Source organism: Diorhabda carinulata, chromosome 10 (genome assembly GCF_026250575.1).
Source record: "Diorhabda carinulata isolate Delta chromosome 10, icDioCari1.1, whole genome shotgun sequence".
Taxonomy (NCBI): domain Eukaryota; kingdom Metazoa; phylum Arthropoda; class Insecta; order Coleoptera; family Chrysomelidae; genus Diorhabda; species Diorhabda carinulata.
In genome coordinates this window covers 14,964,762-14,990,463 of record NC_079469.1, presented here as the reverse complement: position 1 = coordinate 14,990,463, position 25,702 = coordinate 14,964,762, and the positions used below count along the sequence as shown (strand labels likewise).

The 25,702-nt window shown below is 31.2% G+C and overlaps 1 protein-coding gene across 1 annotated transcript; it reads left to right on the top strand.

Moving 5' to 3' along the window:
• On the top strand, positions 1-25,679 carry LOC130898921 (photoreceptor-specific nuclear receptor-like). Its single transcript, XM_057808521.1, has 7 exons — positions 1-52; positions 8,072-8,336; positions 17,742-17,845; positions 21,750-21,870; positions 21,926-22,277; positions 25,024-25,255; positions 25,317-25,679. The coding sequence occupies exons 1-7, from the start codon at positions 1-3 to the stop codon at positions 25,553-25,555; spliced, it is 1,365 nt and encodes a 454-aa protein (XP_057664504.1). The 3' UTR covers positions 25,556-25,679.
• Positions 25,680-25,702: the final 23 nt, after the last annotated feature.

Genomic DNA, 25,702 nt, shown 5'->3' with positions numbered 1-25,702 from the left:
ATGGATCAAACTATTTCCATATTGAGTGAACAACGCTCCTGCCACCCCAATGGTAAGTGCCGATTCACCTTATCGGTTGAAAATTTTTTTGACGTTTTTTTCAAACCGAATTTTCTAGAAAACCGTTGTGAATACGAAAAAAAGTGTCAATATAATTTTTCTAGAGAATTTTTCAAGCTACAAATTTGGTAGATACGATTTTTTTGATAAAACCCACCCTTAACTAGATATTAACCGAAAAACGATTAAACTGACAGGACTATATAATTGTCGTAGGAAAAATTTTGTAAATAACGTTTTGCATGAAATTATCAACATCCGCGTGAATTTAATGATAAATTTGATTCATATCCTATATAACATCGAAGAAAATAATCACAAGGAATCGAATCGGGGGACCGCGTGGGCTGTTTTTCGTGAGACTGGACTTAAGTTGAGGTACCTTGTCAAAAAGACAGAAAATATTCAGAAAAAAATGATCACAAGAAATACTTAGAAGCAATTTAGGACTAAAATGATCCCAAGGGAGCCAAAAAAAGACATAGAATTACGTCTAATCGCCTTGATCCCAAAGAATTCGGTAAAAACACCTTGTTGATAGTGGAAATATCTAAAAATCGAACAAAAACATAATGAGAAATATTTACGATGAGATTTAGGATAAAATTGATCCCACGCAAGAAGAAAATATCCTAAAATCCCGTTTAAACATATTGGTCCCAGGGAAATCGATGAAAAACTCTATTTAAAAGAAAAATGAATGAACATCTCACTAGATACAGCCTCAAGAAACAGTCGAGAAGAATTTGGGATCAAAATGATCCTAAGAAAGAAGAAAGATACCTAAAATAACGCCTAATCGCCTTGATCCCAAATAATTCGGTAAAAAAACCTTGTTGAAAGTGGAAATATCTAAAAATCGAACAAAAACATGATGATAGATAATTATGTTGAGATTTGGGATAGAAATGATCCTAAGAAAGAAGACAGATACCTAAAATTACGCCTAATCGCCTTGATCCCAAATAATTCGGTAAAAAAACCTTGTTGAAAGTGGAAATATCTAAAAATCGAACAAAAACATGATGATAGATAATTATGTTGAGATTTGGGATAGAAATGATCCTAAGAAAGAAGAAAGATACCTAAAATTACGCCTAATCGCCTTGATCCCAAATAATTCGGTAAAAAAACCTTGTTGAAAGTGGAAATATCTAAAAATCGAACAAAAACATGATGATAGATAATTATGTTGAGATTTGGGATAGAAATGATCCTAAGAAAGAAGAAAGATACCTAAAATTACGCCTAATCGCCTTGATCCCAAATAATTCGGTAAAAAAACCTTGTTGAAAGTGGAAATATCTAAAAATCGAACAAAAACATGATGATAGATAATTATGTTGAGATTTGGGATAGAAATGATCCTAAGAAAGAAGACAGATACCTAAAATTACGCCTAATCGCCTTGATCCCAAATAATTCGGTAAAAAAACCTTGTTGAAAGTGGAAATATCTAAAAATCGAACAAAAACATGATGATAGATAATTATGTTGAGATTTGGGATAGAAATGATACTAAGAAAGAAGAAAAATACCCGAAATTACGCCAAATACCCTTGATCCCAATGAATTCGGTAAAAAACTTGGCCTAAAGTGAATATATGTAGAAAACGAATGAAAACGATGAGAAAATATATTTAAGATGGAATTTAGGACAAAAATGATCCCAAGAAAAACCATAAAATTACGTCTAATCTACTTAATCTCAAATGCTTCGCAAAAAAACCTTGTTAGAAGTGTAAATAATCAAAAACTTAACGAAATTATGACGAGAAGAAGTTTTGATGAAATTTAGGATAAAATTGATCCCACGCAAGAAGAAAATATCCTGAAATCACGTTTAATCTTATTGATCCCATGGAAATCGATGAAAAACTCTATTTAAAAGAAAAATAAATGAACATATCACTAGATACAGCCTCAAGAAACAGTCGAGAAGAATTTGGGATGAAAATGATCCTAAGGAGGAAGGAAGATACCTAAAATAACGCATAATCGCCTTTATCTCAAAGTATTCGGTAAAAATTCTTGTAGATTGTGAAAAAATGAGCGGAAACGATGAAAATAAGGTATTACGATGGGATTTAGGACAAAAATGATCCCAAGAAAGAATAAAAAGATCTGAAATCAGGCCTAGTATCTTTGATCCTAAACAAGTCGGTAAAAACCCTGTCAAAAAGAAAATAAAACTAGAAATGGTATCTAAAACTGGCCAAGAACGAATTTAGGACAAAAATTATCCCAAAGAAGAAAAAAGACATAAAGACTCGTCTACTCTTATTGATCCTAAGGAATTTGATAAAAAACCTAACGAAAAAGAAAATCTATCTCATTAGAATAAACTATCAAGAAGAAATTTAGGACGAAAATGATCCCTACGAAGAAGTTAAAGTCCCAAAATCACATCTAATCTCAAGAATTCCAAGAAATTTGATGAAAAGCGCAAATAATGACCTCAAGAGATAATTACGGTGGAGTTTAGGACAAAAAAGATCCCAAGATAAGAAACAAGGACTTATAATCACGCCTAATCTTACTGTTTCCAAAAAGTGATCCCAAGGGAGAAGTAAAAGTCCTAAAATCACGTTAATTGTAGTAATTTAATGAAAAACCTTGTCAGAAAGAAAAATGCTGGAGCATCTAACCAAAAACAATACCAAGAAAAGGTTAAGAAGGAACTTAGGACGAAAATGATCCAACAAAGTTCATAATTTCCTAAATTCACTCCCATATTCATCGACCCCAAGAAATTGAGCAAAAAACTCGACCAAGAGACAAACTAAGTAAGCTTCTCATAAAAGAAGACTCCAAAGAAATAGCCAAGAAAGAATTTTGGACAAAAATGACCCCAAAATTCCTAAAATCATATCGAGACTCTACCAAGAGACAAAATAAGTGAGCACCTCACAAGAGACGACATCAAGGAAATACTCAAGAAAGAATTTGGGACAAAAATGACCCCAAAATTCCTAAAGTCATACTCATATTCATCGACCCCACGTAATTGGGAAAAAAACTCTACTAAGAGACAAAATAAGTCAGCTAAACATTTGGGACAATTTTCAATTAATTTAATAAAGAGAATTATTGTAAAGATAATAATTTATGTCATTTATGGCTCAAATCACTTTTGACATCGCCCCTAGGCAAAATTAAATTGCGACATATGTAAAGTGCAGTGAGGCCACATGCATCTAAGCCAGATATCAATAGGAAATTTTTTACAATCAACCCACTACTTTTAACAGAATTGGACTCAAAGTTTGCTCTAATGGAAAATGGAATTAAATATGTGATTTTGACTCAAAATAGGAAATTTTTGAACTTCATACAGTATATAACGAAATAAAGGATTATTGCCATTCATTTGGGACACGAATTAAGCAGAAATCGACCCTAAAAAACAGCTTATAAAAAATTTAGGACAAAAATGACCCCCAAAAAAGACACGAAAGATTCGGAATCGTTTTCGCTATTTGTGATCCTAAAATTTGGTACGGTCAAACAAGAAAATGATTGAGGACTTTATCAATGACGACCCCAAATATAAATGATCCAAAAAATACAAAAATACTTAAATGTACGCGTATTTTCCTTAATCCCAAAAAACTCAATGAACTGTGACAAAAAAAGCAATAGAGGACTTTCCCAAAAACGACCTGAAAAAGGAATTTGGGACAAAAATGATCCCCAAACGACAGAAAAAATTGAAAATCATGTTTAAACTTAATGATCCTAAAATTGGATTGCGTCAAATAAGAAAATAATTGAGGGCTTTGCCAACAACATATCTCAAAGACGAATTAAGGAAATTGGGACAAAAATGATCCCAAAAGACATAAAACTTTCGAAATTAAGCCCATATTTGTTGAACCAAAGAAATTCAGAAAGAAAATTCTATAAAATTGGGGATATAATTGAAGTTTTTCTTAGGAACGACCCCAAAAGATAATCAATAAGGAATTTGGGACAAAAATGACCCCAAAAAGACGGAAAATGGCCGAATATCATGCTTAAACTTTCTGATTCTTGAAGTGGATAATGTTAAATAAGAAAATATTTGAGAGCTTAGTTAGAAACTGACCTCGAAGAACAATCTATGAGGAATTTGGGACAAAAATGACCCCAAAAAGATATAAAACGTCCGAAACTGTGCTTAAAATTTCGTCCATATTTTCTTATCAAGTAAGAAAATTTTGTTGAAATAGAAAATAATTGAGGTTTTTATTAGAAACTACCTCAAATTTGGGACAAAAATGATCCCAAAAGACATAAAACTTTCGAAATTAAGCCCATATTTGTTGAACCAAAGAAATTCAGAAAGAAAATTCTATAAAATTGAAAATAATTGACGTTTTTGTTAGGAACGATCCCATAAGATAATCAATAAGGAATTTGGGACAAAAATGATCCCAAAAAGACGGAAAACGACCGAAAATTATGCTTAAGCTTTCTGATTCTAGAAGTGGATAATGTTAAATAAGAAAATATTTGAGAGCTTAGTTAGAAACTGACCTCAAAGAACAATCTATGAGGAATTTGGGACAAAAATGATCCCAAAAAGATATAAAACGTTCGAGATTACGCTAATATTTGTTGAACCAAAGAAATTCAGGAAGAAAATTCTATAAAATTGAAAATAACTAACGTTTTTGTTAGAAACGACCCCATAAGATAATCAATGAGAAATTTGGGACAAAAATGATCCCAAAAAAACATTGAACGTCCGAAATTGTGCTTAGAATTTCTCTCATATTTTCTTATCGCAAGAAAATTTTGACGAAATAGAAAATATGAGGTTTCTATTAAAAACGACCCCAAATTTCGGACAAAAATGATCCCAAAAAAACATTGAACGTCCGAAATTGTGCTTAGAATTTCTCTCATATTTTCTTATCGCAAGAAAATTTTGACGAAATAGAAAATATGAGGTTTCTATTAAAAACGACCCCAAATTTCGGACAAAAATGATCCCAAAAAAACATTGAACGTCCGAAATTGTGCTTAGAATTTCTCTCATATTTTCTTATCGCAAGAAAATTTTGACGAAATAGAAAATATGAGGTTTATATCAAAAACGACCCCAAATTTGGGACAAAAATGATCCCAAAAAAACATTGAACGTTCGAAATTGTGCTTAGAATTTCTCTCATATTTTCTTATCGCAAGAAAATTTTGTCGAAATAGAAAATATGAGGTTGCTATTAAAAACGACCCCAAATTTGGGACAAAAATGATCCCAAAAAAACATTGAACGTCCGAAATTGTGCTTAGAATTTCTCTCATATTTTCTTATCGCAAGAAAATTTTGTCGAAATAGAAAATATGAGGTTGCTATTAAAAACGACCCCAAATTTGGGACAAAAATGATCCCAAAAAAACATTGAACGTCCGAAATTGTGCTTAGAATTTCTCTCATATTTTCTTATCGCAAGAAAATTTTGTCGAAATAGAAAATATGAGGTTTATATTAAAAACGACCCCAAATTTGGGACAAAAATGATCCCAAAAAAACATTGAACGTCCGAAATTGTGCTTAGAATTTCTCTCATACTTTCTTATCGCAAGAAAATTTTGACGAAATAGAAAATATGAGGTTGCTATTAAAAATGACCCCAAATTTGGGACAAAAATGATCCCAAAACGTCTAAAACATCCAAAATCACGATTATATCAGTTTTTTCTATAAAAATATTGAATAATTGTCTATACAGACCTAGACAGTACGGGAAATAACGAAAAAAACGTCTAACAATCACAACTGAACTAAATACAGCGCAACTGATTCAGATTATAAATTGTGTCATGGAAAGAGCGCGCAGAATAACATCACAACAGTTTTTTCAACAAAACATCGCGAAATATCGATAAAAATTCCGAAACCTAGCCACCCCCCGAATCCCACCCTGTATTTCATCCCGATACCAAGTGCAAACTCACAAAAACCGATCAGAATCGGTCTAGGATTAAGTGGTATTCCTATTTTAATGCCGGTGTATTAATTTGTATTATGCGGGGATGAATAGACGGTATTAAGAGAGAAAGTTAGGTTAGGGACGTTACCAGACGATACATTATAGAAAGATGAGTGTCCCTTTGTGACTAGCAAAGCTCGGAAGGGCGTCTACCGATATTATATATATATATATATATATATACACCATTTGGTCAAAGAAATTAAAAATCTATTAGGAAATTTCACGCGCACTCGATCTCGTAATAGGGCTCGCGAAACGAGGGTAGTTCATGTAAATTTTACATCGTTGGGTTTAAGGGGGATGGAAACTAACAACAATTCCATTAGTGCAATTATTAGTTTCGATATTATGAATATAATAAAGTAAAAATGAAATTAGTCAGGTAATAATTGGAAGGACAAGTTTTGAGACAGATTTTTGAAAGTTTTTTACTTGATGTTCGTTATAATTATAAATTTTTTGAGCCTGCCGGTTCGGGTAAATTCTAGACCTTCCACCCCGTTCGTTCGTTACAAAAAACTGTACGAAAGTACCGGGTCAAACGCTGTGTTCCTCGGGTATTTGGAAAAATGCTTATAATGATCTATAATGGAATAAAGAAGGTGAAACGACGAGGTTTTCTGTTGTTCATGGAACTACCGATTGAAAACATTGAAAAAAATGACTTTCTAGACACTATCTATTCAAATTCCACCTTTCTAGCATTTTTTACTCAACTCCTAGCTTTCTAGATGATATTTTCAAATTCCGAAACCTTTCCAGTCACTTTTTAAATAACATATGACTTTCTAGACACTTTTTATTCAAATTTCGACTTTCTAGATATATTTTTCAACTGCCATCACCTTTCTAGACATTTTTTACTCAAACCCTGTCATCCAGATGATATTTTTAAAGTTTGAATATTTCCAGTCACTTTTTATATAAAAGATGACTTTCTAGACACTTTCTATTCAAATTCCGGCTTACTAGATAAATTTTTCCAACTGGCATCACCTTTCTAGATATTTTTTACTCAAACCCTAGTTTTCTAGATGATATTATCAAATTTTAGTCCTTTCCAGTCACTTTTTGAATGAAATATGACTTTCTAGACACTTTTTATTCAAATTTCGACTTTCTAGATATATTTTTCAACTGCCATCACCTTTCTAGATATTTTTTACTCAAACCCTGGTTTTCTTGGTGATATTCCCAAATTTTGGACTTTTCCAGTCACTTTTTGAATAAAATATGACTTTCTAAACACTTTTTATTCAAATTTCGACTTTCTAGATATATTTTTTTAACTGTCATCACCTTTCTAGACATTTTTTTCTCAAACCCTAGTTTTCTAGATGATATTATCAAATTTTAGTCCTTTCCAGTCACTTTTTGAATGAAATATGACTTTCTAGACACTTTTTATTCAAATTTCGACTTTCTAGATATATTTTATCAACTGTCATCACCTATCTAGACACTTTTTACTCAACCCCTGACTTTCTAGATGATATTTTCAATTTGGAAACCTTTCCAGTTGCTTTTTTAATAAAAAATGACTTTCTAGACACTTTTTATTCAAATTTCGACTTTCTATATATATTTTTCAACTGTCATCACCTTTCTAGACACTTTTTACTCAACCCCTGGTTTTCTAGATAATATTTTCAATTTCTAAATCTTTCCAGTCGCTTTTTTAATAAAAAATGACTTTCTAGACACTTTTTATTCAAATTTCGAAAAATTTCTTAGAAAAATTTCCATTTAAAACATTTTAGTTAATTCGGATTCGATACAAATTGAATTTAATTGATACAAGACGTACTCAAAGATCATATCTACCATAACCGATTGTTCACCCGAATACCAAGTGTGCAAATTTAATGTCATCAATTCCGCTACAAGTGACATCAAGGGCGTATTTAATTATAATGTAAATAGGGTCGAATAGGTCCCATATGCCATGATTCTCCCGACCCTCCAACCATACTCTAACCGGCTTTCAAAAATAAATTAACGTCACGATAAAAAAATATTTTCATTTCCAGATCTACGAACATCGCCGAACAGTGCCGATTGTTACTCCCAAGAAGGTGATCACCCCCTGGCGCTTTGTTTACCGTCCTCCCAAACTTTGATTCAAGCCTCCCGTACGCCGCCTCCACCTTGGAACGTACCCACCAAGAAAGGAATACCCGGGCTCATATGCGTCGTCTGCGGGGATACCAGCTCGGGGAAACATTACGGAATTCTGGCCTGCAACGGCTGTTCCGGATTTTTCAAAAGATCCGTCAGAAGAAAACTCATTTATAGGTAAGTTGTTTTTCCCTTCGACCGTTCCCCAATCGACGCACCAGGAAGTTTTTGAAACCTTCAAACAAAAAATCGCAGTTTGGGAAAGAATATGATGAAGATACTCAAAGCTGTGAAGCAATGAACTTGATGGATGCTAGTCTTATGGCGGCAGAAGCTTGAGAAGGAAACTTGGTACTAGATAAAGGAAATTACGAGTTTAAAGGGTTGTTTTTCCCTCTGAACGTTCCCCAATCGACGCACCAGGGAGTTTTTGAAACCTTCAAATAGAAAATCGCAGTTTGGGAAAGAATATGATGAAGATACTCAAAGCTGTGAAGCAATGAACTTGATGGATGCTAGTCGTATGGCGGCAGAAGCTTGAGAAGGAAACTTGGTACTAGATAAAGGAAATTACGAGTTTAAAGGGTTGATTTTCCCTCTGAACGTTCCCCAATCGACGCACCAGGAAGTTTTTGAAACCTTCAAACAGAAAATCGCAGTTTGGGAAAGAATATGATGAAGATACTCAAAGCTGTGAAGCAATGAACTTGATGGATGCTAGTCGTATGGCGGCAGAAGCTTGAGAAGGAAACTTGGTACTAGATAAAGGAAATTACGAGTTTAAAGGGTTGATTTTCCCTCTGAACGTTCCCCAATCGACGCACCAGGAAGTTTTTGAAACCTTCAAACAGAAAATCGCAGTTTGGGAAAGAATATGATGAAGATACTCAAAGCTGTGAAGCAATGAACTTGATGGATGCTAGTCGTATGGCGGCAGAAGCTTGAGAAGGAAACTTGGTACTAGATAAAGGAAATTACGAGTTTAAAGGGTTGATTTTCCCTCTGAACGTTCCCCAATCGACGCACCAGGAAGTTTTTGAAACCTTCAAACAGAAAATCGCAGTTTGGGAAAGAATATGATGAAGATACTCAAAGCTGTGAAGCAATGAACTTGATGGATGCTAGTCGTATGGCGGCAGAAGCTTGAGAAGGAAACTTGGTACTAGATAAAGGAAATTACGAGTTTAAAGGGTTGATTTTCCCTCTGAACGTTCCCCAATCGACGCACCAGGAAGTTTTTGAAACCTTCAAACAGAAAATCGCAGTTTGGGAAAGAATATGATGAAGATACTCAAAGCTGTGAAGCAATGAACTTGATGGATGCTAGTCGTATGGCGGCAGAAGCTTGAGAAGGAAACTTGGTACTAGATAAAGGAAATTACGAGTTTAAAGGGTTGTTTTTCCCTCTGAACGTTCCCCAATCGACGCACCAGGGAGTTTTTGGAACCTTCAAACAGAAAATCGCAGTTTGGGAAAGAATATGATGAAGATACTCAAAGCTGTGAAGCAATGAGCTTGATGAATGCTAGTCTTATGGCGGCAGAAGCTTGAGAAGGAAACTTGGTACTAGATAAAGGAAATTACGAGTTTAAAGGGTTGTTTTTCCCTCTGAACGTTCCCCAATCGACGCACCAGGGAGTTTTTGAAACCTTCAAATAGAAAATCGCAGTTTGGGAAAGAATATGATGAAGATACTCAAAGCTGTGAAGCAATGAACCTGATGGATGCTAGTCGTATGGCAACAGAAGCTTGAGAAGGAAACTTGGTACTAGATAAAGGAAATTACGAGTTTAAAGGGTTGTTTTTCCCTCTGAACGTTCCCCAATCGACGCACCAGGAAGTTTTTGAAACCTTCAAATAGAAAATCGCAGCTTGGGAAAGAATATGATGAAGATACTCAAAGCTGTGAAGCAATGAACTTGATGGATGCTAGTCGTATGGCGGCAGAAGCTTGAGAAGTGATTTAAAACGATTGCGGTAATCAGAAGGAAAAAAAAAACAGAAAAAATGTCGATTTTATCCTTTTCCCGATATATCTCGTCCATCGCAATCTCCAAATTCCTTTTGATATAAGACGAATCGATTTTTTTGTTCATTCGAACCGCAAGATTTATAAAACCCAACCACGGTGAAGTTTAATTGAATTTTAAAAAGGGATTTAGATCTGTGATTCTTCAGTAAGACTTTATGATTACTAGAAATAAAAATTTGCATTCGGTCGAGAGCTTTCTAACTTGTGTCTAGCGCAAAAATAAAAAGGGGAAATTTATAAGAGAGCGGAACGTCTCCCGAGAAGTCGTTTGGGGAATTAAAAACCGACCTACGTCGTTTCGAACAGCCAGAATTTGAAACTCGAGTAGTTTTGGGCAACACTGTAAATTTGATACGTTTCCTAAATTGGTAAAAACTTTTTTGATGTTTGCGTTGAGTTTGAACGCCATATTTGACCAAAGTCGGAACGAAAATCATTCTTCAGCCATAGTATACGCCAGATTTTGCTCATTTGACTTTTTTCTCGTACCGAATATTAAAAATATACGCGTCGGAATTAAAAAAATTATTAAAATGCTTGTAATGACTCAAAAAGGACTATTTCGAAGGCTATAACGAAAATTTATAATAAAATATTGTTTTTTTTTGATCACCAGGTATAGTATTTATAAAATCAAAAATGCTTATTAATTTCCAGTGTAGTTTATTAGATTTTAATTAAAAATAAATTAATAAAACTGAGTTTTCATGAAATTGTTTCGTGTTTTTCGAAAAATATACAAGGATTTTTTGAAAATTTTCTTCTGGGCGAACAGCGCATTCTAATTGATATTTCCCAGGTCTTATTTAATCTTAATTCTCCATAATTTTTCCATATTTCTCCCATTTTCATTCAAATTTTTCCATTGAGACCAAATTTTCTTGAAGAATTATTCACATTCTTAAAAAAATATCCATTTTCCTCCAATCTTTTATTTCTTCCCTGGGACCATAATTTTCCGAAAATTGGACATATTTCTCCATATTTCTCCATATTTCTCCATAAATTTTTCATATTTTCAAAATTTTCATGTACATTTTCACATTCGGACCAAATTAATTCGAAAATTATACATTTTCTTTAAAAAAAACTTCGATTTTCCTCCAATATTTAATCACATTTCTCCCTTGTTACCATATTCCTCCAAAATTAATTCATTTTTTCCCTTATCTAATCATATTTCACCATTATGACTATTTTTCTCCGAATATAATTTGTTTTCTCCAATATCTAATCATATTTCTCCATTATTAAAATATTTCTCCAAAAATTATTCATTTTCTCCAATATTTGATCACATTTCTCCAAAAATTATTCATTTTCTCCAATATTTGATCACATTTCTCCATATTTCTCACTTGTGACGACATTTCTCCAAAAATTACTCTTAATTCTCCAATATTTTTTCACATTACTCCATTATAATCATATTCCTCCAAAAATTATTTTCACATCTTCAATATTTAATATTCCTCCAATACGACCATATTTCTCCAAAAATATTTTATTTTCCTCCAAATTTTGAATGATATTTCTACATTATAACTCCATTTGTCCAAAAATAATTTATTTTTTGGCAATATTTAATCACATTTCTCCATTATCACCATATTTCTCCAAAATTACTAATTTTCTTACAGTATTAATTTTCCATGTTTCTCCAAAATCTAATCTCATTTCTCCATTACGATTATATTTTTCCAAAAATTGTCTATATGTCTCCAATATATGATCATATATCTCCATTACGACGATATTTTTCCAAACATTTTCCATATTTCTCCAATATCTAATCATATTTCTCAATTACGACGATATTTCTCCAAAAATTTTCCAAAATTTTCCATATTTCTCCAATATCTAATCATAATTCTCCATTACGACGATATTTCTCCAAACATTTTCCATATTTCTCCAATATCTAATCATATTTCTCCAAACATTTTCCATATTTCTCCAATATCTAATCATATTTCTCCATTACGACGATATTTCTCCCAAAATTTTTCATATTTTCCCATACCTAATCATATATCTCCATTACTATGAGATTTCTCCAGATATTTTCTATATTTCTCCATTATCCAATCATATTTCTCCATTAAGACGATATTTTTCCAAACATTTTCCATATTTCTCCAATATCTAATCATATTTCTCCAAACATTTTCCATATTTCTCCAATATCTAATCATATTTCTCCATTACGACGATATTTCTCCCAAAATTTTTCATATTTTCCCATACCTAATCATATATCTCCATTACTATGAGATTTCTCCAAATATTTTCCATATTTCTCCAATATCTAATCATATTTCTCCAAACATTTTCCATATTTCTCCAATATCTAATCATATTTCTCCATTACGACGATATTTCTCCCAAAATTTTTCATATTTTCCCATACCTAATCATATATCTCCATTACTATGAGATTTCTCCAAATATTTTCCATATTTCTCCAATATCTAATCATATTTCTCCAAACATTTTCCATATTTCTCCAATATCTAATCATATTTCTCCATTACGACGATATTTCTCCCAAAATTTTTCATATTTTCCCATACCTAATCATATATCTCCATTACTATGAGATTTCTCCAAATATTTTCCATATTTCTCCAATATCTAATCATATTTCTCCAAACATTTTCCATATTTCTCCAATATCTAATCATATTTCTCCATTACGACGATATTTCTCCCAAAATTTTTCATATTTTCCCATACCTAATCATATATCTCCATTACTATGAGATTTCTCCAAATATTTTCCATATTTCTCCATTATCCAATCATATTTCTCCATTAAGACGATATTTTTCCAAAAATTTTTCATATTTTCCCATACCTAATCATATATCTCCATTACTATGAGATTTCTCCAAATATTTTCTATATTTCTCCATTATCCAATCATATTTCTCCATTAAGACGATATTTCTCCCAAAATTTTTCATATTTTCCCATACCTAATCATATATCTCCATTACTATGAGATTTCTCCAAATATTTTCTATATATCTCCATTATCCGATCATAGTTCTCCATTAAGACGATATTTCTCCCAAAATTTTTCATATTTCTCCAATATCTAATCATATTTCTCCAAACATTTTCCATATTTCTCCAATATCTAATCATATTTCTCCATTACGACGATATTTCTCCCAAAATTTTTCATATTTCTCCAATATCTAATCATATATCTCCAAACATTTTCCATATTTCTCCAATATCTAATCATATTTCTCCAAACATTTTCCATATTTCTCCAATATCTAATCATATTTCTCCATTACGACGATATTTTTCCAAAAATTTTTCATATTTTCCCATACCTAATCATATATCTCCATTACTATGAGATTTCTCCAAATATTTTCTATATTTCTCCATTATCCAATCATATTTCCCCATTAAGACGATATTTTTCCAAACATTTTCCATATTTCTCCAATATCTAATCATATTTCTCAATTACGACGATATTTCTCCAAAAATTTTCCAAAATTTTCCATATTTCTCCAATATCTAATCATAATTCTCCATTACGACGATAGTTCTCCAAAAATGTTCCATATTTCTCCAATATCTAATCATAATTCTCCATTACGACGATATTTCTTTAAAAATGTTCCATATTTCTCCATTATCCAATCATATTTCTCCATTACGACGATAGTTCTCCAAAAATGTTCCATGTTTCTCCAATATCTAATCATATTTCTCCATTACGACGATATTTCTCCTATATTCATTCACATTTCTCCAAAATTTGATAATATTTCCCCCTCGTGAGGCATAAGTCTGAGACAAAACGAGAAACGCAGTTTTTCAAAAATTTTCCAAAACGCATCTATGCATATTTTGACGAAATGACTCGCATACTTTGGGTTCCCCATTCGCATATTCGGATTTTCTCAAATCAGCTCAGTTCGATGACAAATAAAAAAATAGATAAAAATAAATTATTTCAATCACGTGTTTCGTTTTTGTACATACAGTTCGAAGTAAATTCGCAAAAGCATCATGGAAAAACTTCCTCTCTTTTTCCGTCGACCTCGAACGGTTTACGAAGTCATTCAACGGAGATCCCGGCCTCAATCAATTAAGGGAACTTGCTCTAATCCGTGCAGTGAATGTGTGCGCGCCCTTTGTGCCTTAATCTGGTTACGGAAATCGAGTTCGCTAGTGTCCAATCGGTTTATGATTATATGGAAACGAAATCACTTCTCGGAACTAACGCGAACGGACGACGGCTACGGAAAAACGGAAAATCAAATGTTTCGACATCGATTTAGTCATTTATCGACCTCATTTTCATTGCTTTCAAGTATATAAAACAACTATTGAGTCGGGCAGTGTCATACGGAACGAGAATATTTCGGTTTGTGTCCTTAGTCCCTACGTATAAAGCCCGTACATTTTGAAAGAACGAGATTTGAAAGGAGTAGGATAAAAATTGATAGAGTGGCTCTCCGGGGAATTCCTTTGGAATCATCTGGCGAACCGGGAACTGAATATCGCAGATTTTATATACAGGACGGGCTCTAGATGGTCTTTTTTACATTTTCGTTCGAAATTACATATAATTTCAAGAAAAATTACACTATTCTGATGAGATCCTTAAACTCAAAACCTGTCAAGAAATTGTATTACACCCTCACGAGATCCTTAAAGTCGAATTCTATCGAGGAATTAGTTTATATTATCCTGATGAGAACTATATAAGCCAAAACCTGTCGAGAAATTACTTTATACTATTCTGATGAGATCCTTAAAGTCGAAACTTGTCGAGAAATTGTATTACACCCTCACGAGATCCTTAAAGTCGAATTCTATCGAGGAATTAGTTTATATTATCCTGATGAGAACTATATAAGCCAAAACCTGTCGAGAAATTACTTTATGCTATTCTGATGAGACCTTTAGAGTCTAAACCTGTCCAAGAATCTCACTTTTTCCATTTTTTGACCTGATTTTTAATATATTACATCAAAATTCACGAAATTTTGTTAAATGCTCCGTGGAAATTAGACTTACAAACTTTCTGAATGAAATAATACAGGGTGAAACGGATTTTTTAAAAGATTTTTGCAACAAAATCCTGTCCGTTCACAGAGGATTTCAAATCATTTTACCTGAATCAACATTTCGACTTCTCTTTTTGTACAAATTCGATGTCGATATCCCGTAAAGCCTGTTTTTGATGCTAAAAGGGCCATCGCTACGAATCGATTTACGGGGGATGAACATGCCCTTTATTGTTGTGGATCGGACAAAACATATCGACAAAAAATTAATACCAGGAGGAAATATGATATACTGATTGTTATATAATGTATAAATTCGTTGTCAAAATTTTAAAACGTTAAATTTATTAGATTCCATACTAGAGATAATTTAGAATGTGTTTTTTGGCATTGAATCAATCGCCTAATGAAATTTCTACTATTTGAAACGCAATTATTGAATCACCGCCACTATCTCCACCCGATACATTTTGATACAGTGACATCTTTTAACTCCCAAAGTACTTTAACTATAAAGTAATAGTTGTTGGTACCATAGTTTTCTAAATTCTTGATCTAAATTTAATAATCTAGTAAAATCTGGATTAAATAGAAGTGGCAACAACGCTGTAACTGTTAAACGAGAAAAAAATCATCATATTACAACGATTACAACTATAATTGTCATTTTTTTCGAATAATTGATACATTTTTGGTCCTTCGAGCCGCGTTATCACTTTTAGTTGCGAAAATTTCCCCATAGCGACGATAAATTGGATTAAATGGATTGAAATAGATGTGGCAACAACGCTGTAGGTAACGATTTTCACTATAATTGTCATTTTTTTTTAATAATTGATACATTTTTGGTCCTTCGAGCCGCGTTATCACTTTTAGTCGCGAAAATTTTCCCATAGCGACGATAAAATGGATTAAATGGCTTAAATAGAAGTGGCAACAACGCTGTAACTGTTAAACGAGAAAAAAATTCATCATATAAAAACGATTTTCACTATAATTGTCATTTTTTTTTGAATAATTGATACATTTTTGGTCCTTCGAGCCGCGTTATCACTTTTAGTCGCGAAAATTTCCCCATAGCGACGATAAATTGGATTAAATGGATTGAAATAGATGTGGCAACAACGCTGTAGGTAACGATTTTCACTATAATTGTCATTTTTTTTTAATAATTGATACATTTTTGGTCCTTCGAGCCGCGTTATTACTTTTAGTCGCGAAAATTTTCCCATAGCAACGATAAAATGGATTAAATGGCTTAAATAGAAGTGGCAACAACGCTGTAACTGTTAAACGAGAAAAAAATTCATCATATAACAACGATTTTCACTATAATTGTCATTTTTTTTTGAATAATTGATACATTTTTGGTCCTTCGAGCCGCGTTATCACTTTTAGTCGCGAAAATTTCCCCATAGCGACGATAAATTGGATTAAATGGATTGAAATAGATGTGGCAACAACGCTGTAGGTAACGATTTTCACTATAATTGTCATTTTTTTTTAATAATTGATACATTTTTGGTCCTTCGAGCCGCGTTATCACTTTTAGTCGCGAAAATTTTCCCATAGCAACGATAAAATGGATTAAATGGCTTAAATAGAAGTGGCAACAACGCTGTAACTGTTAAAGGAGAAAAAAATTCATCATATAACAACGATTTCCACTATAATTGTCATTTTTTTTTGAATAATTGATACATTTTTGGTCCTTCGAGCCGCGTTATCACTTTTAGTCGCGAAAATTTTCCCATAGCGACGATAAAATGGATTAAATGGCTTAAATAGAAGTGGCAACAACGCTGTAACTGTTAAACGAGGAAAAAAATCATCATATAACAACGATTTTCACTATAATTCTCATTTTTTTTTAAATAATTGATACATTTTTGGTCCTTCGAGCCGCGTTATCACTTTTAGTCGCGAAAATTTTCCCATAGCGACGATAAAATGGATTAAATGGCTTAAATAGAAGTGGCAACAACGCTGTAACTGTTAAACGAGAAAAAAATTCATCATATAACAACGATTTTCACTATAATTCTCATTTTTTTTTAAATAATTGATACATTTTTGGTCCTTCGAGCCGCGTTATCACTTCTAATTGCAAAAATTCTCCCTTAGCGACGATAAATTGGAAAAACAACCCCAAGACTTTTCATATTTTGGTTTTTTCACTTTAATATCGCGATTTTCGTCTCGAAATTCGCTCCATTCGGTATATAACTAATGACGAAACAAAGATATTGTTCATCCCCGAAACCCAACCGAGAAACATTTAGAATGACGCTTCTGCCGGGATATTAGTGGGCTTAAATATATCAAAATGGCAAGTGTCGCATACGAGTTGCGCCACCTGATACCCCTATTAAACGGCACAAGCTCCCCGTTCCCCCGAAAACACTCTATCAACTTGACGCGGAACGCTATAATGTAAACAATTCAACTAAAACAGCGCTGTTGCCAATTGTAAATATAAGTCAATCTACTGATATTTATCGTTTACAGGTGTCAAGCTGGAACTGGTCGATGTATAGTAGACAAGGCACATAGGAATCAATGTCAAGCGTGTCGTTTAAAGAAATGTCTCGCTATGGGGATGAACAAAGACGGTAAGTCTTCAAAAATAGCTTTTATCCAGTATAAATTTCTCTTACTACAATAAAATTTCATCATTTATTCATTTTATTTAACCATTCAATCATTTGTTTATTCAATAATTTATTCATTTATTTGATCATTTATACAATTTATTTAACCAATCAATCATTTGTTTATTCAATAATTTATTCATTTATTTGATCATTTATACAATTTATTTAACAATTCAATCATTTGTTTATTCAATAATTTATTCATTTATTCAACAATTATTTTATTTGTTGATTCATTTAAACAATAATTTATTAATCTATTTCATCATTTATACATTGTATTTAACTATTCAATCATTTGTTTATCATTTATTGATTTATTTGATCATTTATATATTTATTTATTCATCCATTCAACTATTTATTCATTTATCTATTTATTTAAGCATTCATCCATTTGTTTATTCATATCTATTTTTATTTAATTGTTTATTTCATCACTTTTTCTCTTTTATTTAATCTTTGAGTCATTTATTTATTTAGTTTTTTATCAATTTATCCATTTAACCATCTATTCTTTTATTTATTCACCTATTCATGAACATCTCATCCATTTTTCGATTCATTCATCCAATTATTTACTCATTTATTTATTCATTTCATCATTCATTTATTCATTTCACTATCTATTAATTTATTTATTCCATCAGTTGTCTATCTAATTTATTTAATCTATGAAACAACTATTTATTCAACCATTCATTCAATCGTTTATATATTTCTTTATCTATTGATTTATTTATTAAGTTTTTCATCTGATTTATTCAATATATGAATCATTTATTCTTCTAATTATTCGTCAATTTATCTATCCAATCATTTATACATCTGTTTATTTATTTATCCATTTATTTATACATTTATTCATTTCGTTTGTTTATTTATTCATTCTTTGAATCATTTATTCCTTTATTTATTTCTTAGTTTATTTATTCAATATCTCATCCATTTTTAGATTCATTTATCCAATTATTTACTCATTTATACATGTATTTATTCATTCCATCAGCTTTTTATCTAATTTATCTAATCTTTGGATCATTAATTCATCTATTTGTTCATCAATTCATCTATTTAATTAATGATTCATTTGTTGATTCACTTATTTATCCATTTATTTTATCATTTCATCACTTATTTATTTATTTTTTCATTCTTTTATTCAAAACACGTCAGATAAAGGAAGTTTTTTAATAGATTGAATTTATACCATGTTCTAGATCATCTTCTCTATACCGGTGGTTACGTTTTTGTAAGAAAAAAAAGTGAGAAAAATGGAATTCAGAACATTTTAAAGATAACCCTTGGGTCATTTAATGTAGGGGTATGCGTACGTCCCGACGACAATTAATTTACTTAAAGTTTGTAAAAATTCCGTTCGAATATTGTCGTCTCGACGGGGCGCCAATTTGCGTGTCGAATAACCCCTTTTTCCGGGGTAGTCGCCACGTGCTCGAAATCCCGCAGGCAGGCAAAAAGCTTATGTTAGTAAAATAATTGCGTATCCGTTTTGGATAACGTCGAGATCTTCCAGCACACATATTTTTAAACATTGCGTGAAAAGATAAAAGGAAAAACGATTAGGATGATTATTTCTATTCGGTTCAGTTGATATTATATACAGCGCGGACCGAAATAGTTCGATTTTAATATGGAAAATATCGTCGAATCGTTTTCGAATTGAATAAATTTTGAATAAACACCCTGTTTATATACATATAAATGATCGTTACATAATTTATATATATATATATATATATATATATATATATATATATATATATATATATATATATATATGGAGATGTTGCGGGAGGCGGTTTAGGGAGATTGTAACTTTGCTTTATCGTGATTGGCTTCGTTTGTTATCGTCGCCTTTGGCTCTAATCCGATTTCGTTTGCGGTCGTATTAAATTTCGTTACCTTAACGTCGCTTTGTCTTTCTGATTCGTATTCCGTCGATTACTATGATTTTCAAATTTATTGTTTATCCAATAATCAACGTCGCTGTTAATTCGTATTGTTAGATTCAAAGGGAAGGGGATATTTTTATTGTTCACTCTTTGTTTTTGTAATTCATTCATTTACTCAATCATTCGTTCATTCATCTATTTATTTATCTATTTACTCAATTATTTATTTATTCAATTATTCCTCTATATTCTTATGCAATCATTTATGCATCTATTTATTTATCTATTTACTTAATCATTTATTTATTTATTTATTTATTCAATTATTTATCTACCTTCTTATGCAATCATTTAATCAACTATTTATTTATCTATTTACTTAATCATTTCTTTATTAATTTATTTATTGATGTATTCACTTAATTATTCATTCAATTATTCATCTATATTCTTATGCAATCATTTATTTATTTATTTATTTATTCAATTATTTATCTACCTTCTTATGCAATCATTTATTTATTTATTTATTTATTTATTCAATTATTTATCTACCTTTTTATGCAATCATTTATTTAATCATTTATTTATCTATTTATTTATCTATTTACTTAATCATTTATTTATTTATTTATTTATCTATCTACCTTCTTATGCAATCATTTATTTAATCATTTATTCATCTATTTATTTATCTATTTACTTAATCATTTCTTTATTAATTTATTTAAAGATGTATCCACTTAATTATTCATTTATTTAATCATTCAATTATTCATCTATATTCTTATGCAATCATTTATTTATTTATTTATTCAATTATTTATCTACCTTCTTATGCAATCAATTATTTAATCATTTATTCATCTATTTACTTAATCATTTATTTATTTATTCCATTATTTATCTACCTTCTTATGCAATTATTTATTTATTCATTTATTCATCTATTCATTTTTCTATTCACCTAATCATTCATTTATTTATTTATTCAATTATTTATCCATCTTCTTATGCAATGATTTATTTATTTATTTATTCAATTATTTATCTACCTTCTTATGCAATCATTTATTTACTCATTTATTCATTTATTTGAATATTTTCTACCTATTAACTTTATTTATTTATTTATCTACTTATTCATTCGTTTATTTACAGAATTATTTATTCGTGTTCTTATTTATTTATTTAAGGAATGATTCATACATTTATTTGTCTATATATTTCTATATTTCTCCATTTCCACGATATTTATTATTTTTATCTTCAATATTAATTCATATTTCTCCATATTAAATCATATTATATCTAATGTTTTGAGTATTTATCGATATTTTTCAATTTTTTTGTCATATTTCTTAAAATTTCTTTGATCAATATTTATAGAGAAGAAAATTATTGAAAATTCGAAAATTTCGTAGGTAGTTTAAACATTTCAGTAAGGTCGCCATATTGCGTGACGTCATAGGTATAAGATAAACACAGAACTATACAAAGTAAATACGAAAGTTATTCTCTCGGTTATTCTTCAGAAATAAATCATAATTATACCACGTATTCGATCCCACTTCTTCTTCTTTCTTTAATTCGTCGTCGTCCTCCATCCTCCACCACCCGACAAATAAAACAAGTAACCGTCTATTAAAATTATAAAAAAAAAAAATGTTAAGAACGTGTCGCCTCCAAACTATTCGCAATTAGGGTTGGAAAACTGGTTGGTGACGATATTTCCTTTGAAATTTGCATGGAAGAGCAAATAGGCAAGCGTCGCGCAAACACCACCCACCCCCTTCGGGGGTTTAAAAGACGCTGATTAATGGGATCCGAAGCCGGTTTATTTTCACCAAACGCTCCACCAAAACTCCCCGATCGACTGCGGCGACAGGGACGGCCCGCCTCACCCATCTCCCTCGGGAACGAATTTAAAACGAATTTTCCATTTTCAGCCGTGCAAAACGAAAGACAACCGAGAAATACGGCTACCATAAGACCGGAAACGTTAAGAGACATGAGCGCCGAACAAGAAAGAGCCCTAAGAGAGGCCGCTGTAGCCGTGGGCGTCTTCGGGTAAATATTCCACGTTTCAATATAATATATAAATAAATATAATAACTTTTCGTAGACCCCCCGTATCTTTAACGATGGCTTTCAATCCAGCAAGATACACAAACACTTTTCTAACGCATACAACGTTGCCGAATAGAGAACCGACACCTAAAGATATGAACACCAGCAGCGATAATGACGAAGAAAGTATAGATGTGACTAACGAAGAAGACGATACGCCTACGGGATGCGGCGTATCGTCCAGTAGCGGTCCGTTACGACCCGAACCGCAATCAGGTTCCATCGCCACGGGAATCTATCAAACACCCCACGAAACTATACACGAAACGTCCGCTAGACTGCTTTTTATGGCGGTCAAATGGGCCAAAAATTTACCGAGCTTCGCTAGTTTGCCATTCAGAGATCAGGTGAGTAACTTAAAACGTATAAATGTTATGTTAAAAATATGTTGAAATAAGTTCCATGCTACTTAAATCAATTGTCAGACACTTGAATCAACTTAAAGAACACTTAAATCAACTTAGTAGAATTGTAAATGTATAAATATACGTCGAAATAAGATTTGAGCTACTTAAATCATATCTAAGGCACTTAAATCAAATATAAGAAGTAAATATGAACTTAAATCAACTATTGTGATTTATAAACGATCAAAACACGAAAACTAACCGTCGAAAATAAGTTGAAAGCTTTAAGCCACTTAAATCAATTGTGAGATACTTAAATCAACTTAAGGTACACTTAAATCAACTTAAGGAACACTTGAATCAACTAAGTAGAATTGTAAACGTATAAATATGAAAAAAAAAACAATAGAAGAAGTGAAAATAATAGTTGAAAATACGTCGAAATAAGATTTGAGCTACTTAAATCATATCTAAGGCACTTAAATCAAATATAAGAAGTAAATATGAACTTAAATCAACTATTGTGATTTATAAACGATCAAAACACGAAAACTAACCGTCGAAAATAAGTTGAAAGCTTTAAGCCACTTAAATCAATTGTGAGATACTTAAATCAACTTAAGGTACACTTAAATCAACTTAAGGAACACTTGAATCAACTAAATAGAATTGTAAACGTATAAATATGAAAAAAAAACCAATAGAAGAAGTGAAAATAATAGTTGAAAATACGTCGAAATAAGATTTGAGCTACTTAAATCATATCTAAGGCACTTAAATCAAATATAAGAAGTAAATATGAACTTAAATCAACTATTGTGATTTATAAACGATCAAAACACGAAAACTAACCGTCGAAAATAAGTTAAAAGCTTTAAGCCACTTAAATCAATTGTGAGATACTTAAATCAACTTAAGGTACACTTAAATCAACTTAAGGAACACTTGAATCAACTAAGTAGAATTGTAAACGTATAAATATGAAAAAAAAACCAATAGAAGAAGTGAAAATAATAGTTGAAAATACGTCGAAATAAGATTTGAGCTACTTAAATCATATCTAAGGCACTTAAATCAAATATAAGAAGTAAATATGAACTTAAATCAACTATTGTGATTTATAAACGATCAAAACACGAAAACTAACCGTCGAAAATAAGTTAAAAGCTTTAAGCCACTTAAATCAATTGTGAGATACTTAAATCAACTTAAGGTACACTTAAATCAACTTAAGGAACACTTGAATCAACTAAGTAGAATTGTAAACGTATAAATATGAAAAAAAAAACAATAGAAGAAGTGAAAATAATAGTTGAAAATACGTCGAAATAAGATTTGAGCTACTTAAATCATATCTAAGGCACTTAATTCAAATATAAGAAGTAAATATGAACTTAAATCAACTATTGTGATTTATAAACGATCAAAACACGAAAACTAACCGTCGAAAATAAGTTGAAAGCTTTAAGCCACTTAAATCAATTGTGAGATACTTAAATCAACTTAAGGTACACTTAAATCAACTTAAGGAACACTTGAATCAACTAAGTAGAATTGTAAACGTATAAATATGAAAAAAAAACAATAGAAGAAGTGAAAATAATAGTTGAAAATACGTCGAAATAAGATTTGAGCTACTTAAATCATATGTAAGGCACTTATATCAACTATAGGAAGTAAATATGAACTTAACTAATATAGTAATTTAGGAACGATCAAAACACGGAAACTAACCGTCGAAAATACGTTGAAAGTTTTAAGCCACTTGAATCAATTGTGAGACACTTAAATCAACTATGTATAAAGTAACAAATATTAACTTGTATCAACTATTGTGATTTAAAAACCGATAAATGTGAATAAAAATAATCGAAGAAGCATCACTAACCGTCAAAAATACGTTAAAATCAGTTTTAAGCCAATAAATCAATTGTAAGTAACTTAAATCAACTATAAGGTGATGAAGTTGAACTTAAATCAACTATGTTGACTTAAAAACAAATAAATATAAGTAAACACGATCTAAAGCATCAGTAACTGTTGAAAATAAATTGGAATAAGTTTAAAGCTACTTGAATCGATTGTAAGACACTTATAAATGTAGTAACTATGAACTTAAATCAACTATATGGATTGGATGAACGAGTAAAAATGATCGAACAAGCATAAATAACCGTCAAACAGACGTTAAAATAAATTTTAAGTTACTTAATTCAACTATAATCGTTAAGTATACGTTGAATTGACTTGTAAGCTACTTAAATCAATTGTAAGTCACTTAAATCGACTATAGAAGGTAAATATGAAATGTACTCAATTTTATGGATTCAAAAAACGAATAAATATGAATAAAATCGATTAAAAAAGTATAACTAACCGTTAAAAATGTATTTTAAGCAACTTAAATCAATAGTTTAACTATAATGTGTTAAATATATATTCAAATAATTCATTGTTATTGAGAATCGAATAAATATGAGTGAAAATGATCAAAAAAAGGGTGAGTAGCAGTTGAAACAAGTTATGACCCACTTAAATCGGTTTTAGATAACTTAAATCAACTTAAAATATACTTAAATCAACTATATGGAATATCGAAGGAAAATAAGCAAAAAAACGATGAAAAAAAATGAAATAATTTTCAAAAATACATTGTAGAAGCTTGGGACGAAGTTTTTTATGATTTTTTCATGAAAACGATCGAAATATAGTGTAAAAATTGACAGGAACGGTATTTATATTTCAGGTGATATTGTTAGAAGAAACTTGGAGTGAATTGTTTCTCTTAAACGCCATCCAATGGTGTATGCCTCTCGATATATCCGCCAGTCCTTTATTCAACATCAACGAACACACCAAAAACGGCCATTCGATTGTCGATGTCAAAATTTTAGGAGACACGCTTCTCAGGTTCAAAGCAGTTCACGTGGATCCAGCCGAATTCGCTTGTTTGAAAGCCGTCGTTTTATTCAGAGCCGGTACGAGATTTATTTAAATAAAGAATAAAATCGAAAATAAAACGATTTTTATATTTTTCAGAAACGCGAGGCTTAAAAGATCCAAGTCAAATTGAAAATCTCCAAGATCAAGCTCAAGTTATGTTATGGCAACACTGTAGAACACAACTACCAGGTCAAGTTGCGAGATTCGGTAGACTCCTACTGATGTTACCGTTACTCAGAATTGTTCCTGCGCTAAGAATCGAAGCGATTTTTTTTCAAAAAACCATCGGAAATACGCCGATGGAAAAAGTTTTGTGCGACATGTATAAAAATTAATAAATTCGTTGTAAATATATTAACGTTAATCTGTAAAATATGTCTATTTATATGATATCACTCGTTATTTTTAGTTGCAGTACTAATTACAGACACTGTATTCAAAATACTCAAAATTGTGACTCACCCTGTATAACTTAAAGTTAT